We start from the raw sequence: 18,560 nt of genomic DNA on the forward strand, positions 1-18,560 counted from the left end.
CGTTTCACATTTTCCACTTTCCATGATTCTTGTTTTTGTGCAGCATTTAATAGCAGTTGCAACTTTACACTTAAGTGTTTTTTTTTTACCTTCATTTATTAAAATGGCAAATTTTTAAGGAGGACAGTGCAGCACACTGAAAAATACCTGTTAATTTTTCCCCATTGATGTATAACAAGCTGGAAGTGGTAATGTGTTAAAGAAGAACTGCATTTAGTGTCTTGCAAAAGTCTCCACACCCTTTTAACCTCCACATTTGGTCATGCTACAGCCACGTACTTCATTGTATTATATTGGGATTTTATGTGATAAACCCACATGTTAGTATTCAGCTCCCCTCATTCCATTCTTTATAGAAACATCCATCTCTACCAGCTTTGCCCACCTAAAAACGGGATTGTTTGCCCATTCTTCCTTGCAAAATAGCTCAGGCTTATTCAGACTGAATGGAAATATTCCATGAGCATCAATCGTCAGTTTTGCTGCAGATTCCCAATTAGATTTAGTTCTGGACTTTTACTGGGACTAGTATTTGTATTTATGAATATGCTTTGATCTAAACCTCGTTGTTGTAGCACTGGCTTAATGTTTATGGCTGTCCTGCTGGTAGGTGACCTAGTCTCAAGTCTTTTGCAGCCTGTAACAGTTGTTTTTTTTTTTCCAGGATGACTCTGTGTTTAGCTTCGTCCTTCTTTGTTTCAAAGCATTCCCACAGTATGATGCTGCCACCACCACATGTTATTTTTCAATTGTGCCTTACTCTTTCCATTTTTGGATAAAGGATTGAACAGTGCTCAGTGAGATGTTTAGAGTTTGTGATATTCTTTATAACCCAACCCTGCTTTAAACATCTCCACAACTTTATCCCTCAGTATTCTGTTGTGTTCCTTGGTTTTCATGATGTTGTTTGTGCACTAAAATTTTCTAGCAAACCTCTGAGGCCTTTACAGACCAGCTAGATTTATACTGATATTAAATTACACACAGGTGGGCTCTGTAGGTGATTTCTGAAGGCAATTGGAAGAACTGTATTTTACTTAGGGGCATGAAAGGAAAGGGGACTAAATATAAATGAACACCACACTTTTCAGATTTTGTTTTGTATAAGATTTGGAAAATGATGCATCTTTCCACTTAACAATTATGCACTACTTTGGGTCTGGAAATAAAATAAAGGCCAAATAAAAAACATTTAGTTGCATGGTTGTAATGTGAACAAATGCCAAAAAGGTCAATGGGTTTGAATACTTTTTGAAAGCATTGTTTACACCAAAGCTGTAACCATTTTCTATCCATGAATGTTTTTGACTAGCACCAAAATTCTGTAATAACCTGAAAAAAAGTTGGTGCTCTTGGACCTAGTATGGATTTACAAATGGCAGTACTATTGCAGCTCAAAATGACTTTACCACCAAGTTTTTTATTTGTAAGTTTAAACTTTAAATAAAAAATGTCCACACACCGAGGCATGCCACGCATGTGAATTGACAGTGGGACACAGGAGAGAGATCCCATATGACTGGCTTTCACTCAGTCATATAGAACATGTTTTTTATGGTTCTTTTTGTGTCCCAGGCGCACTGGCTGTTTAAACAAATAACTTTGAAAAATTATGTTTTTCTTTTAAATCTTTCAACTTACAAAGAAATGGCCTATACTGTTGTCTTTGCTCTGACTGGATAGCTGATTTGTCGTCTGCTTATGTAAAAAAGCCATTAAAAACAATAAAATAAGAGAAAAAAGCTTAAAGGTATTGCTTGATTTTTCCGTTGAGATGCAGATTTTTTTTAAAAAGCACATTGAAAATATAACATGCCCCGGTGGTTGGATTTTTGATGGTTTTTTGATTGGGAGAGAACCCAATCACACCTACAGCCTCCAATGTGTTTCCATGCACCTGTTAGCTTGATGCACATGTGCACTGTCAATTGAATCCTAATGCAGGTGGCGGGCCTGAAATTGCTATTGCATGTGCTGCTTTAATCACAGGAGTTACCCACAATATTGTATTGCTGATGCAACACAATACTGCTCTATTTCAGGATTTTATTTGCAATCTTTCCTGTTAAATGTAGACATCAGTCGGGATGGCGGGATGCATTCATGAAGACAGTTTTGTGGAATCCACTATAGGAGTTTGCATGCATGTACAATCACAAGGCTTTCTGCTTCAATGTTCTGCAGGTTTAACTGAATGAGACTGTTCTACCCAATAGACTAATTATTAAATTATACTTATACAACAGGATCCAGCTTAGCATAAGAAAGTCATAAAATGACCTGAAATCTGTCTGAAAGGAAACTGCGGCTGCAGATGATGAGGCATCTGTGCCACAGCCTCCCACCGCTCTCCTGTGTTTCACGGCCACTAGCACTGAAGCCCAACTGTCACCATGGTGACTTGTTTAGCTTGCATTTGCAAATCAGAGGTAGTCCTTTATTGCATGAGTCAGGTTAATTTCTTTTTATCTCCCTGAACATCAGGAAGCCTGACCCATGAATTTTTGAAGGAGATGGCACAGGCGGAGGCTAGTTTTATAGAGGTCTGTCACATGGAGGGGTTACAAAAGCTCCCCCACTGAGTCTCGCTCTAACGCCCACTCAGACATGTGATTCTGCTCTCCTGTTTGGATTTGTCTGGAAATGAAAATGCAAACTGAACCAGCACAGTATATAAAAAAGGAAACGTTTATTTATCAAATAAATTGCCTTATAAAAGTATGCTCAGAAACATATCAACATATTGTCTCATTACAACCATAAACCTCGTATTTTATTATGATTTTATGAGATAGACCAACACAAACCATTCCATATTTTCAAAGGTATCAGAAAAGCATACATGACTTTTAAATGGTTTGCAACTGAAAAGTGTTTCAGCCCCTCTGAGTCAATCATTTGCAGAACCTCTTTTCACTGCAATTACAACTGCAGCTCTGCACATCTAGGAAATTAAATTTTTACCTAGCCTTTTTTGCACATTAGCTGAAGCTTGGTCAGCTTGCATGAATCATTTCTGCAAAGATCCATTTCCAAGACTTGCCACAGATTCTCAGTTGGATTTAGATCTGGACTTGACTGAGTTTCTTTCTAATTCTGCAACTATACAAACAAGGAAAGATCTGTTGCTGCTGAGCAAATCTTTCCAGTCTGTGCTGACAGTTTGCCCACATTTAAATGAGGCATTATGCATGCTTTCTGTGGAAAGTATGACCATATTATGTAAATAGAAGCTGGAGCACACAGCGATGGGTTCTCAAAGACCAGAGCTGCATCAAAACATTTGCTGAAGGTTGGTGGTAATTTTGATAAAAGAAAAGAAAAGGGGAAAAAGTGACTCCTGTGGTGTGCCAGTCAATGCTTTTTATCCTCAGATCAATCTGTGGATAGATCATTTCATGGTCTTTGTGTAAGTTTAAAAAAATCCAAATTATTTATAGTTTAAGAAACATCAGTCCAAACATGCTTCCTGTCATTAGAGGTGAACACTTATTGGACCTGCTGTGTTTGTGTGTGAAGAGAGGACAATTGCAACCTACTACTAAAACAGGTGAAGATTGCCCCAACCTGCGAGACTTGAAGGATCTGTTTCTGTCTGCATGTTTTTAGTGTCGTCTGCTTGGTGAATCCTGTGCAGAAATAAAGCAAATTGCACGAGTAAAACAGCTGCGAATAAACAGACCAAATTGCATTGCTTTGTAAATTTCTCTCCAGATTTTTTGAGTAAAGGCTGGAGAAAACAGAGGAGCATTGCTTCTGCAGTCAGTCTCATTCACTGGATTTCATCTGGTAGGAGTCACTTCACAAACTCAGCAGAGGACAGACAATAGCTGATTAAAGCAAAATGATTCAGGGAAGATGTCAGTTTGCATCCTTCCCTTGGTCACTGGAAAATGTACTAGCAAATGTCTTGACTGCTACACAGTTTAGATGCTTCAATAGGTTGAGAAGTTTGAGGTGGCTTTTTCCTGTTTTCTGTGGACTTTTTGACATTTAAATAAATAAGATTGTATGTAATAGACCAAACAAAATGTTTTTATATTCATCCTACTTTACCCTGGTAGAACCCAGTGCAGCCAATTACCTTCACTAATCATGTAATGGGTAAACAGAGTCCCCCTGTAATTAAATCCAGTTCTTCTTTAAAGGCCTCAGAGATTATTAGAGAACAGTGGTGAACAAACAGCATCATAATGACCTATAACAAACCAGAATCGGAGAGATACAACTGTGGATACATTTAAAGCAGGATGAGTCAATAAACATAATACCAAGCTTTGAACATCTAAGTAGTATGTTTATTCTTTATTCTTTACAAAAGTGGTAATCATATCATCTAGTTAAATTTTGCTAAGTCCAGTTGTGATCTCATGGATCACCTCAATCAATGTTGATTTTAAAAGCATATCAGGTAACCACAGTTATCATTTAAAGCTAGAAACATATTTGGAATAAGACAAGTGAGCATCAGTCTTTTTGAATGAAAGGCAACAGTTTTTGTTCCATAATCACAGCGTTGTGTTCACACACTTCCTGGAATGTTTCCTTCCTCCCTTCCCCGGTTTCATGTGGTTTCCCTGGTTCATCTTGTTACCCAGTAACTCAGCAGTATGACACAACTGCAAACCTACCAAGACATGGTCGAACATTCAAACTGACAGGCCATGCAAAGAGAGCATTAATCAGAGAAGCAACCAAGAGGTCCATTGTAAATCTGCAGAGATCCTCAGCTCAGGTGGAAGAATCAGTTGAAAGGATACCCATGCACTACACAAATCTGGCCTTTATTGAAAAGAAACAAGAAGAAAATAATTGCTGAACCAAAGCTATTAGAAGCCCTGTTTGCAGTTTGCCACACATAAACTTGAACACACCACATAAATACAAGGCAGTCCTGGAAGAAAACCTGTTAGAGGCTTGCAGCAAACGTGAGACTGGAGTGGAAGTTCACCTACCAGACAATGAACCTAGACATACAGCCAAAGCCCCAAAGTAATGGTTTAGATCAAAGCATATTCATGTGATGGAATGGCCCAATCAAAATCCAGACCAAGGCTTCTTGCTATAATTGCAGCAAAAGGTGGTAAATTTTATTTACTTCTTCTATTGAAAACTATTCATAAACTTTTTAACAAAAAATAAAAAGTTTATGATGGTTTGTCATAAATCACAGCAAACTACATTGAAATGTGTGGTTCTAACGTGACAAAATGTGAGGAGCTACATAGTGCATGAATACTTTTATAAGGCACTGTAAATGAGCTTTTAAATTGTAGAAAATGTGTAAATCGCAGACATTTTGGTCACTCAGACCAGTAATCAATGAGATCTAGAAGTCACAATGTGGAATATGAGCAATAAACCTTTTAAATTAGTGTCACCTCTGTTCTTGGAAATAACATTGGGGAGATGTGTAGATAGTGAAAATCGTTTCAGATTTGCCTCTGCTGTTTGCCTCTGCTCCTTTATCATTGAGCAGATCTTCCTTCCAACACTTATCTTCCATCTGATAATGAAATAGAAGTCATAAGTAACAGCTCCTCGCTGACAGCTGAGTCACAGTAGATATGGAGCTTGTCACATCCTGTGACCATCACTCCGAGCAAAATGTCATGTTTTTCAATCTCTGCATCCAGTTCGGTTTCTTATTTCCATCTTTCTTATTCTGTGATTTCCCCTATCTCACATGTATTACTTTTCTGCACTTTAATTCACCCACACAAGCTTTCAAAAATATCAAACTGTAACAGATGTGAAGCTGTGGTCCTAACTTTGTACCCTCTATCCTTAGGACCGGTGCAAAAAGACTTGTTGGAATGCAGCCACAGTATCTTGCAAGGCCAAATGTGCTGCAGTGGCCCAGTAATTACAGTGGGCATAAATAGAAGGACGCTGAAAGAGCTGTAGTATTATATATAGAGAGAGATGGCTCATTATTTGAGCTGCTACTGAATCTCAAATGCAGCACAAAACATTAGATCTACATGAGAGTTACACACAGTTAGCAGCTGCTGGTGAAAACTGGGAAGCAGGGAGCTGGTGGAGGATGCCATTTGTGCTCTTATTTACCCCAGAATGATGACAAATGCAGATATCAGGCAGCAGAAATTGTCAATAACCTTCTGTTATTGTGTTTCTGAGACCTCATGTAGAAGGTGGCCCACTTACGCACCTCAACTCACATCAATATGCTACATTTCTTCCACTGTCACACCACACACTGCAGCTCCTGCACTCTTGTCTAAATTCAATAAATGAATCCTTCCTTCGCTGATTTTCTAGCAGTCATCTGGCAGAGCAGCATTGCCGTTGGCAGATAGATTTTTTTTCCATCTTATAGAGAACCAACTTTTTACAGATTTTAGTAGAGATGAATGATGGATGCTGAGAGGAACAATAAGCATTCTTGTGAAAGAATAAGAATTGTAGAAAATATTTCTTTTTTTAACTTAATGCTACAATGCTGAACATTTACCCAGTTCAACATTGCTGGTCATATGTATTGGCACCCATGGTATACATTAGAAAACTGTATTTTTTTTATTATAGTAGCATTATTCTGAAAATCATTAAAACGAGGGAAAGACACCATTTTAAGAAATAAGTATGTTAATAAAACTAGTAGCTGCACAAATAAATGTAACTGATACAGTTTTTTATTCCAAACTTCACTTTTTAAATTTGATCAGAGTTTCTAGGAACCTCTAACTGGTAATCTGTGTCTTGTTTCCCAGGGGTATAAATATGACATGACACAGAGGCATTTGTAACACCAAGTCACTATAGCAACCTCTTGGGGCTGTCTACATGCCAACTGGTTGTTTAGGAGCGATGCCAGAAAAAACCTTTTCTGTCCTACCATCACAGATGTAAATGTGTGGAGTTTACTGAACTCTATAATGACTTTAACCGGAATTTTGTTCTTTGGTGAGATCAGACGGTTTCTCTTGCAAAGGCCCTGGGAGTTAGAGTGCATGGTATCATAAAATCTTTGAAAAAAACCAAACATCTTAAATAAAAATCCCTTGCACTTCATGAATAAACAGAAAATGAGCCATCACTAGATCTTTCACAGGATACTGATCCAAAAACATGCAGCCAAATCGTCACAGAAATGGTTCTGCAGACAGAAAATCAACCTTCTTCCATGGTCATCCCAGTCCACAGATATAAATCCTATAAGAAAAACCTTTGGGATCGGCTAAAGAGAAGAGAACATAAGAGAGAATCCGAGAGATATTGTGCAAAGCGGAATAGTCAATAATCCCTCTCTCTGTGTGTCCAACCTTTGTGAAGTGTTATTTCTTCTATTAGAAAAAGGGGATTTAATAAGTATTAAAACTGGGGGACCAGTCATTAGCAAATTGTAAGAATATGCTACTGCAAACAAAATGAATGTATTCAAGCATTTTAAGACACCTTTCAGTGGGAAGTTAATAAATGTGGTCGGCGCTGTATATGAGTTACGAGGAGTAGATGCAGAGAATGGACAGGATTGTCAAACAGGCAGAGGCAGCAGTGGCAAATTCCTCCTGGAGCGCTGCCAGGCCACTGCCAGGCCACTGCAGGGCTGCGGATGTTTTAGACTCACGGCAGGGACGGTTTGGACCAAAACTGTCTGTATCTCAAAGCCAGAGATACAGACCTGGATTAAATGTCCTCCAACTGTGCGATGAGAAAGGTTAAACACTGTCCTCTGGCTGATTAATTTCTCTCTAAAAGGAAGTGGCTGGTGATTTAGCAAATTACAGTCGGAGCAGATTAATGTGACTGAACCTCAGAGGAGAAGCTGTATTTTGACTTGGTTAGTTTCCTTTCATACTGAATGGATTTTAGTAAAAGTTCTGTCAATTTCTGTGATTCTTTTGGAATTTCAAACTGTTGCCTTAATTATCTGTCGATTTTACTGAAATGTATGCTCCTAAGTTTTTAAACCTTGTAAAAACACTAAGAAGGTTAAAGGGTAAAAATTTAATTTTAGAATCAAAAAATATCTTTGAAATTTGAATCATAAACAAAACACAATCAGCCTTTTTAGTGTTTTTCCAAAGCAGACAAGACATTTTAAAATGCATGCATTAACCATTCTTTCCAAACATTCCTCCTGTATGTTGAAACGTAGTAAACAGCTGCAGCAACAACTCATTTTTTTAGTGCTAAGCGAAATGAATGACGGGTTGTATATATTTTGACTTTCTTCCTTTCCATCCCATACCTTGTTGTGACTACAGATCTTAGCAACATGTTACTGTGAGAAGACTCACTGTGGATGGATTTATAGAGTTTCAATGGCTTGACCTCAGGGTAACATGTTTACAACTACAATATTGTACTACATTGAAACTACAAGTAAAACACAAATCAAATGTGTGTGGGGAAATGAAATTTTTAGCTGCTTCCATTCACTGCTGCACCCAAATACATTGTATGCTGGTGATAAAGTTGTTGGGAGAAAAGGAGTACATACACATCAATGTAAGAAATTACAATGCTTTTAAATCCTTGGGTTGGGTGCTGATCTATTAGCTATCCAAGCTAATGCTCGGAGCCACTATTTTTCTAACTTCCATTACCATACAGATTTTCATCCCATGAACTCACATTCATGCTGGAAAGTTTGCTATCACTGCTGTCTTATTGGGTGGCCATTGTGTTATGCATTAATGCCAAGTTCTGCAACTTTTGACTGCATTTTCGGCTGCCTTGTGCTAAATTTGTTTCTTCAACGCTTCTTCTTATATTTCTCGACTTCAACTATTGTGAACTACAAACCTGAAAACAACTTAAAAGGAAAAGTTGTTAAAGTGATGATACCTGCTTTTCAATTCCTTCAGGAATGTGATGTTGTCCTCTTGCAGCAGTGTTTTATGAAACATCTCTGCAGCTCTAAGGCTCATTCTGACATTAGTCCTACAGCTGAGACAGCTGTGAAAACCATCCATTGATCAAAGTCCAGTCTAATCACTAAAGCATTTGTCCATTCTACGATGTGAGTGTTTTTTTTTCTTCCTGTGAATTCCTCCATCTCTGCTGTGTTTCTGTGATTCAGAACTGGCTGCAGTCACCAGTAAATCATCTTCATGGATGCTGTCGGTCCCTATGTGCAGCTGCATGAAGGATTTTCCTCTCTGTTTAGCCTCTCGGATAGCAGCAGTTAAGTTTCTGTTTCCTAGCAACACGCAGTCCAGCACTTCGATTTATTTCACACTGTTGCAAAGAGGCGGTGGACATCAGCCCTGTCACTGAGCGAGGGGGGAATTTCCCACCTTTGAAATTGGTCAAATATTCACAGTAAAGCTTTGTGCAATATCAAACCTTTCTGTGTCATACAAGACTGTTCCTTGTCTGTAAATCAAATATATGTAGGGAAAAAATTTATTTTTGAGTTATGCAGGATATGTCTCGATTTGTCTCTCTGAGAGACATTTCAGAATGTTTTCTTTTCATCCTGGTCCCTGATGTAACTAGTGATGACTGTTTTCGTGGTGTGCGTGTTAAACCAAAATGACACTTTCCCTCCTCTAACATCAATGACAGAGACTGCTCCCTTCAACCTTCTCTTCCTCCCTCAGTCTGTATCCAAAGAGAAAAAAATTGACTAATCAATTACTTTAGCGGTCCTGCCGCTTACCTTATTATTAGTGTTCATCCTGGTTGCTTCATTCAGCTCCTCCTGATCCATTAACAGCTTTGTTTAATCTGCAGTTGACAGACTCTTCTCTGTTCCCTTAAGCCCTTTCTTTCCCATTGTCTGTTTCTTTTAAATCTTGTTTGCATCCATGTTTTTCTTCCTTCTAGCCTAACAAACACATTTTGACTCATTTTGCAGGTCCACTATCTTTGTATTTTATCTGCTCTCTTTTATCTTCCCTCACTGAACAAAGTACACTCAAAAACATTAATAAAACCATCCTTTATTTTATTCCTGCTTTATTGTAGTGGCGGGAAAGTCAAGGCAGTAATTAATCAATGCTTTAGTATTAAATCCCTTGTAGTCCTACAAATGTCTTGTCTTTTTTTTCTCTTTACTCCTCCATTATTCCCTCTCCCTTGTCTGTCCAGGTGGTTCGGGATCAGATCTCTCACTGCACGGTAAAGCTGCGTCAGACAACAGGACTGATGGAGTACTGTCTAGAAGTCATCAAGGAGAACGATCCCAGTGGGTTCCTGCAGGTAAAGATCTTCCAAGTGGTTTAGAAGTAAATATGTGGATATCACATACAGCTTTAACATAAAATGGTGCAACAGCCCAGCTGCAAATCCTTTTAACTAATGCTTTGTTAAAGCAACTTAACTTTCAAAACTTTCAATATTCAGTTATTCTTGGTTGCTTCTCAGCATCCCGTATCTTGATTTTGCATATTTGCCCAATCTACCTTGCACACCATTTCAGAATTTGTCAGATTGTGAAGAAATCTCTTAGTCCTGTACAGGAAAAAGTCAGCTTTAGTTCTGGTATATCCTTGTTATCTTATTTTGCTGATTTGGATGTGTTTGGAATCACTAATGGTGAAAAATAAAATCCTTCTTAATCATCAGCTTTCTAGCTGAATAATTAAGGTTTGTGTCTGTCACTCAGTGCCCCCACACAGCATGATGCTGCCACAACCATGTTTTATTTTTTAGTATAGTGTTATTTTGTGATGCACTGGGTTCTTTTTAAGCCACATATGTCTTTTGTAATGCATGGTTAGATTTTAGCAAGGTCTGGATGTTATCTTAATGGACTGAACGTAGGTCAATAACTTTAATAAAGAGAAACACATTGATCCAGAACTATGAACACGTACATACCATCAAACAGGGTAAAATACTGTCAAATAAATGTCAAAAGCTAAAGGTGATTTTAAAACTGAAATCTGGTAGGACAAACATGCAGGAAATAAACAAAAGAGAAGCTTATATTGGGAAACAAAACACAATTTACTGTATATGGAAAATCTGAATCTAATAATCTAAACTCCTCACAGAATAACACAAAATAAGGCCCCAAAAAGGTTGAGAGGAATAAAAAATAAAAAATAAAATATTTTTTCTTGTAAAGTGACTAGAAACACTAATAAAACAAACTATTAAACTTTAACCAATAAAACTGGTGCAACATTGTTTAATTCTTAGGATGGGCCAAACTGGTCCAGTATTGATATCACACCCAATACTCATGTCATTCTTGGATCAGATGTTGAGCTGAGGCCACCAATCCAAACACCATGGTTCCCGTAGCTCATATTGACTGATTTCACTCTGGAAGTTTAAATCCACAGCCATGAAAATGTTGCACACTTAGCTAATATGATGGGGTGACTGTGGCTCAGCAGGTAGAGTAGTCATCTTAAAATTTGAAAGTTATGGGTTGTGAGCCATCTTCCTTAAGATACATTAAAACCCTAAGAGCTCAAATCGATTATTACATAATGAACTTGATTTAACTGCACAGCTGCAGTCATTGGTTTGCAGAAACAAGCTGTTCTACATCAGAGGATACCCTCTATCATGACAAATACATCTGCGAGATTCTCTTTGCAAGTGGTGTTCAAACTTTTTCCCACATGGCCCAAAATCATCAAGTTGAATGTTAAACTAAACTAAACTTAAGTGCATTTTTTTGTTAAAAATTTAGAAATAATTTTATTGTGATTCTTGTAATGCTTTACCTACTTAACAATAGCCTAAATTTGCTAAACATTTTTTATAAAAAGGGAGATCTGAAAATCACCGTACGTCCAAAACAAAAAAGAAAAGCTAGTCTATGCTCAGCAACAAGAAGAGGATATGGGTCACTCTATCTTTAAAAACTCTTGCTGTATTTAGCCAAATTTAAGGAATGGTTAGCCCAAGTCTGTTATTGTACCAAACATTTTCATTTTAGGATGATTTTAATTTGGCAGCAAATATTTTGCTTTAAAAAATGCATCCATCTACATCAACCTGCATGTGCTTGCGAGCCAGATTTGTACCATTCTGGAATTGTGGTCAAAATAATTCTAAAAGCCCTAAATGACCACCAAGCCGCACAATGGACAACCCTGCTCTTGGCATAACAGGTCAGTAGCCATAAAATAATAATCAGTTTGTGACTAAGACATAAAATATCACTGTACTAGTAATACACTTTTTAAATCTATTTCAATAAGGTGGCATGTAAACTGTTTCCCTTACAATCACAGCTAAGATGTGCTTTTTATTGGCAACGATATCTCTTGTGTAAAGAAGCTTACATGCTGGCAAGTTTGATGTAAGTATGTAAAGTTTATTTATAAAGCACCTTTCACAGACACAAATCACAAAGCACTGTACAAGAAAATCAAATTAAGATCTACATAAAAAAGACAACCTGGCGGAACAGAACAGTTTTTAATTGGTTTTTAAAAATCTCTACAGAGTCAGCAAAGCGAAGCTGCGGTGGCAAACTGTTCCACTGTTTAGGGCCCATAGTCTGAATAGCCCTGTCCCCCTTGTTGGCCTTGTTCAAGGGACATCTAGGAGATTTTGGCCTTGTGACCGAAGGCTACGAGGAAGCAGAGTGTGTAGTTAAAGGCTGACACAAATAGTTAGGGGCCTGGCAATTTAGAGCCCTGTAGGTAAGGACAAGAATTTTAAATCAAATTCTAAACTTAACTGGGAGCCAGTGTAAGGAGCACTGGAGTGATATGAGAAAATGTACTAATTTGCGTAAGAATTCAGGCTGCTGAGTTTTGAATGGCTTGGAGGTGAAAGGTTGAAGATATGTCCAGACCTATGAACAGGGCATTGCAATAGTCTAGACTGGATGACACAAATGCATGAATAATGTCTTCTTGATCTACTCGGGAGACCATGGCGTGTATTTTAAAGATGTTTCAATGAAAGAACGAGAAATGGATCGGACGTGTAAATCAAAACCTGATGAAGTGTCTAATGTAACTCCTAATGTTAGCATTAACAATGTCAGTAAACTAGCTAAAGCTAGATACAAACTTCCATTTCTTATGCAACACAATAACCTTCTCAACTGCTGGGCTCATCGTAATTATTACCTTTTACTAAGTTGGCATTTATGTATAATAAAACCAACATAAACATATCAGCCCTACCTGTTTCTGCTGGACAACGTATAATCATGGTTGACTGAACATCTTCAGGTAAATTCGTATCTAATGCCTCTTTTCCACTCATGGTTTCAGCAACGCACGACACCACTCCACTCTACCTCACTCTATTTAGCACAAAACCTGTTGTTTTTCCACTGATAGTTGGAGGTGTGGCTTCAAGCGTCATGTGCTGTACAAAGTTAAAAAAACACTCCCCGTTGCACATCATGTCCTCTTAAAACAGTCAGGTGGCACAGTCTAGACCACCCTACCATACAGGTCCTTCTCAAAATATTAGCATATTGTGATAAAGTTCATTATTTTCCATAATGTCATGATGAAAATTTAACATTCATATATTTTAGATTCATTGCACACTAACTGAAATATTTCAGGTCTTTTATTGTCTTAATACGGATGATTTTGGCATACAGCTCATGAAAACCCAAAATTCCTATCTCACAAAATTAGCATATCATTAAAAGGGTCTCTAAACGAGCTATGAACCTAATCATCTGAATCAACGAGTTAACTCTAAACACCTGCAAAAGATTCCTGAGGCCTTTAAAACTCCCAGCCTGGTTCATCACACAAAACCCCAATCATGGGTAAGACTGCCGACCTGACTGCTGTCCAGAAGGCCATTATTGACACCCTCAAGCAAGAGGGTAAGACACAGAAAGAAATTTCTGAACAAATAGGCTGTTCCCAGAGTGCTGTATCAAGGCACCTCAGTGGGAAGTCTGTGGGAAGGAAAAAGTGTGGCAGAAAACGCTGCACAACGAGAAGAGGTGACCGGACCCTGAGGAAGATTGTGGAGAAGGGCCGATTCCAGACCTTGGGGGACCTGCGGAAGCAGTGGCCTGAGTCTGGAGTAGAAACATCCAGAGCCACGGTGCACAGGGGTGTGCAGGAAATGGGCTACAGGTGCCGCATTCCCCAGGTCAAGCCACTTTTGAACCAGAAACAGCGGCAGAAGCGCCTGACCTGGGCTACAGAGAAGCAGCACTGGACTGTTGCTCAGTGGTCCAAAGTACTTTTTTCGGATGAAAGCAAATTCTGCATGTCATTCGGAAATCAAGGTGCCAGAGTCTGGAGGAAGACTGGGGAGAAGGAAATGCCAAAATTCCAGAAGTCCAGTGTCAAGTACCCACAGTCAGTGATGGTCTGGGGTGCCGTGTCAGCTGCTGGTGTTGGTCCACTGTGTTTTATCAAGGGCAGGGTCAATGCAGCTAGCTATCAGGAGATTTTGGAGCACTTCATGCTTCCATCTGCTGAAAAGCTTTATGGAGATGAAGATTTCATTTTTCAGCACGACCTGGCACCTGCTCACAGTGCCAAAACCACTGGTAAATGGTTTACTGACCATGGTATCACTGTGCTCAATTGGCCTGCCAACTCTCCTGACCTGAACCCCATAGAGAATCTGTGGGATATTGTGAAGAGAACGTTGAGAGACTCATGACCCAACACTCTGGATGAGCTAAAGGCCGCTATCGAAGCATCCTGGGCCTCCATAAGACCTCAGCAGTGCCACAGGCTGATTGCCTCCATGCCACGCCGCATTGAAGCAGTCATTTCTGCAAAAGGATTCCCGACCAAGTATTGAGTGCATAACTGTACATGATTATTTGAAGGTTGATGTTTTTTGTATTAAAAACACTTTTATTTTATTGGTTGGATGAAATATGCTAATTTTGTGAGATAGGAATTTTGGGTTTTCATGAGCTGTATGCCAAAATCATCCGTATTAAGACAATAAAAGACCTGAAATATTTCAGTTAGTGTGCAATGAATCTAAAATATATGAATGTTAAATTTTCATCATTACATTATGGAAAATAATGAACTTTATCACAATATGCTAATATTTTGAGAAGGACCTGTAGATAACTCACAAGACAATGACAATAAATGGCGTCCATCATTTCAAACCACCACCACGGCTTTCGGTTTGGCGTGCTGGTGTGGTCCTTAATATTTTTAATACTTTCCGCTACCTTGGTGAACACTTACTCGTGCTGCTGACATACGGCTAACCACGCTCATGGCCAGTGAACAGCAGTCTGTTCATGTCACATTTCGGCCCTGTTCACCCAGATGGGACCTGTTGACAAGGTACAGGTACAGTACCAAGAATGCCAGTACCGGGGCTGGAAAGCCCAGCAACGCAAATGGTCTGAGTGGACTGGAGACCAAAGTAGTACTAAGTAGAACTAAGTGAAACACAAAGATTAAAATAAACACAGACTGCTGTTTTCAAGCCTTTATTTCTATTAATTATGATGATTTTCTGCTTACAGCTAAAGCAAACACAACATTTAATATAACAATATAATGTCAGATTAATAAAAAAACATTTTAATGCAGAAATGTGGGCTTAATGGAAAGTATTCTTAATACCTGCTTAAAGGTTGCTAAAAGGTACTTTTAATCTGATGAATAATACTACTCGGAACTCATATTCTAACTTATTGAATATGACTGTATGTCAGTCTAAGAAGCCTGATTAAAATGTAAAATATTCTAAGGACTAAAATAACTTCAGAAATGTATTTTTGTAGTAAAGAAGTATCCAATTTTGAATTAGCTAATTTTAAACTGCAATAACACCCAATAGACAATGGTATGATTAATATGTGATAATTTACTGAGGCTGGGCAAAGTTTTATCAAAAAGATACCAATAACTTGTCTGGGCATAGTAATAGATTTAGCAATGGATTCATCTATCCTGTTTCAGATATCTGACGCCTTGATCCGGAGGGTCCACATGACTGAGAGTCAGTGGGGGAAGGGAACCCTCACCCCGAGGATGACCAGTGACTTTGACCTGACCCTGGACAGCGGACCTCTCCTGCAAACGATCCACCAGCTTGACTTTGTACAGATGAAAGGTGAATAAGGAGGGGGGAGGGCACTTTTAGTACTAATGAAGAACTCTAAAAGATTTTGTCTGTCCTGTTAAAACTTGCTTCAACATATCATACTACCAAAATGTGAATGCTCATGTATTTATGTATGTACTGTATTATTTCTGGTCTCTAATGTTGTAATCTATAAGTGTGTCCTTCTTTATCTGTGGCAGCAGCCCCCTGAGTCTGGGGTTAAAGAAAGCTTGTTTTTGAACATGACCTGTTTAAGTCCTAAGAGTCACAGAGAAAATATACCTCAGACTGGTTTTAAATGTGGGAACATGTAGAACGCGTACATTTAGTATGCTATTGTTTTTAACATTCTTAAATTTAGTCAAAACTTGGCAAAAGTCTGCTAATATTATTCATGGATGAAAACTTCTTGAATAATGTGTTATGGTTTCAAACAAGATAAGTCCTGATTGTGTCTCACTGCTCTAGATTTGGAGCATTACTTTGTGTGAACGCCTTTTCATATTTCAGGCTTTAATCTGCCCTGGTTCTTTCCCCTCCTCAGTCCCAGCTGCTCCCATCCTCCAGCTAGAGGAATGCTGTACCCAGAACAACAGTGCTACGTTGTCATGGAAACAGCCGCCGCTCTCCACTATCGTCGTTGAGGGCTACATCCTAGAGTTGGACGACGGAAATGGGGGCCCATTCAGGGTAGGTCTCCCCCAGCAGGTACTCTCTCTGCCCCACCAACATGTATTAAATGTCAAATTTAATGTATGGCACCACTGCTTGTCTTTTAGATAGCAATAGAAAAGGGAGAAGGCACCCGACTTTTTGAAGCGTAGAAAGAAGGACGTGAATGCACTGTTTTGTAGCTGAAATCCCTGGAGTCAAGGGTGAGATCCAATCCCATGATTCCAAGCTCGTGGGTCATGTGACACAACGTTTCAAGGCAGTAATTGACATACCGTCTGGGGAACAGGCCTGAAACGCAGCTGCTAGCTGGTATGATCTTGTAGGAAGTGTGATCTGGGATCAAAGTGGTCTCCAGACCCATACAGAGGCTCACTGTCTAACCTATCCTCACTACACCCTCCCCACCCCCCACAGATCTTTGTTCGGCTTTGTTACGACAGCAACCTATACCTCCTGAACTGTTTCCACAGAACAAAAGCTGTGGATATCCATATCCATTAACATTTAAGATTTCGCCCCCAGCCTAGGATTTAAACCATCTGTTATTAGTACGCAGTGCAAGCTACAGGAATGAGTCCTGTTCTGCTATTTCAGGGAGGAAATGGAGTTTTATTTCTTAAATACATAAACCCTAAGGGCAGACATCACAGGCTCAGAAAAGAGGAAGTAGAAAAAGGGATTCTTTAAGAAATTTGGCTTTTTAGTTTTCGTTCAGTTGGTAACAAACAGCAATGGTCACATTCCTCTGCTATTCATTCATGTGAAGATATGAATGTATAAATGAAAAGATAGATTCATTAGTGCATAACATTATTTACAATAAAATAACTGAAGAATGCAGTTTACTTTCGATTCAACCCCCCTGACCCTACAGTCCATTGAACCACCTATTGCTGCAATTACAGCAACAACCTTTTTGGATTGCAATGTTTCTTTCAGCTTTGGATTTTTTTTGCCCATTCTTCTTTGGAAAACAGCTGGACCAGATGGAGAGTAACTGTGTACAGTATTTTTAAAGTCTTGCCGCAGATTCTTGAATTTGAATTTAGACTTTGCCTGGGCCCATTTAATGCATTAACATGATTTGACGTAAAGCATTCCATTGTTGCTCTGGCTGCAGTTCTGGCTGAATGTTTAGGGTTGGTGTCCTCCTGGAAGGTGAACCCTGCTCTAGTCTCACGTTTCTTGCTAGGTCTTCCAGGATTGCCCTTTATTTATCTCATCTCATTTTCCTATCATTTCTGATCAGCAACCGGCCACAGCATAATTCTGCCACCACTATGTTTCACCATGGGATTATGTGTTTGGGGTAATGTGCAGTCTTCGTTTTTCACCACACATAACGCTTTGAATGTTAACAACTAATAGTTGTGCAAACCACTTGCTCTTCCACAAGAGCTGTTGATCTCAGCAGCTCCTCCAAAGTTACGACGAGCCTCTTGCTGCTTCTCTGATTAATGTTCTTCTTGCCTGTTTGTTTAGTTTGAGTGGACTCTTTACATATTCGGATGATGGAGATCTACAAAGCTTAGTATATTGTTTTGAAACAATATCTCTATCATAATCCATGAACTTTGCAATTTACATTTGTTTGAGTTCTGCATTTTGGGTCTTGTATTTTGAGTTATTTCTGTATTTACTATAGTCAGCTCTCTTTATTTAGAGTTCACTGTTTTTCTAGCTATTCTATGTTTCTGTGATGCCATTAATTCCTTAGCCTTGCCCCCCACTCAGCTGCCATTCATTTTGTTGATTATACTCACCTAGTTTCCATGACACAAACACCTCTCCACACCATTTAAGCTCCTTGGCTTCTTTCTCTCACTGCTGGATCCTACTGTTGCTGGATACAGCTTCGACCCTGACCTGTCTGCTGTGTTCCTTGGTCTTCATGATGCTGTTTATCCACTATTGTTCCCTAACAAACA

General features: G+C 38.9%; 1 protein-coding gene across 2 annotated transcripts in view; it reads left to right on the top strand.

Moving 5' to 3' along the window:
• trim9 (tripartite motif containing 9) overlaps nucleotides 1–18,560 on the top strand; it is a 64,053-nt gene that overhangs the window by 29,604 nt on the left and 15,889 nt on the right. For both annotated transcript variants that reach the window (XM_047345126.1, XM_047345127.1), the window contains exons 4-6: nucleotides 10,063–10,173; nucleotides 15,813–15,966; nucleotides 16,502–16,647. In XM_047345126.1, coding sequence (XP_047201082.1) covers nucleotides 10,063–10,173; nucleotides 15,813–15,966; nucleotides 16,502–16,647 — 411 coding nt within the window. The remainder of the gene's footprint in view (nucleotides 1–10,062; nucleotides 10,174–15,812; nucleotides 15,967–16,501; nucleotides 16,648–18,560) is intronic.

This window comes from Girardinichthys multiradiatus, chromosome 19 (genome assembly GCF_021462225.1).
Source record: "Girardinichthys multiradiatus isolate DD_20200921_A chromosome 19, DD_fGirMul_XY1, whole genome shotgun sequence".
Lineage (NCBI taxonomy): Eukaryota > Metazoa > Chordata > Actinopteri > Cyprinodontiformes > Goodeidae > Girardinichthys > Girardinichthys multiradiatus.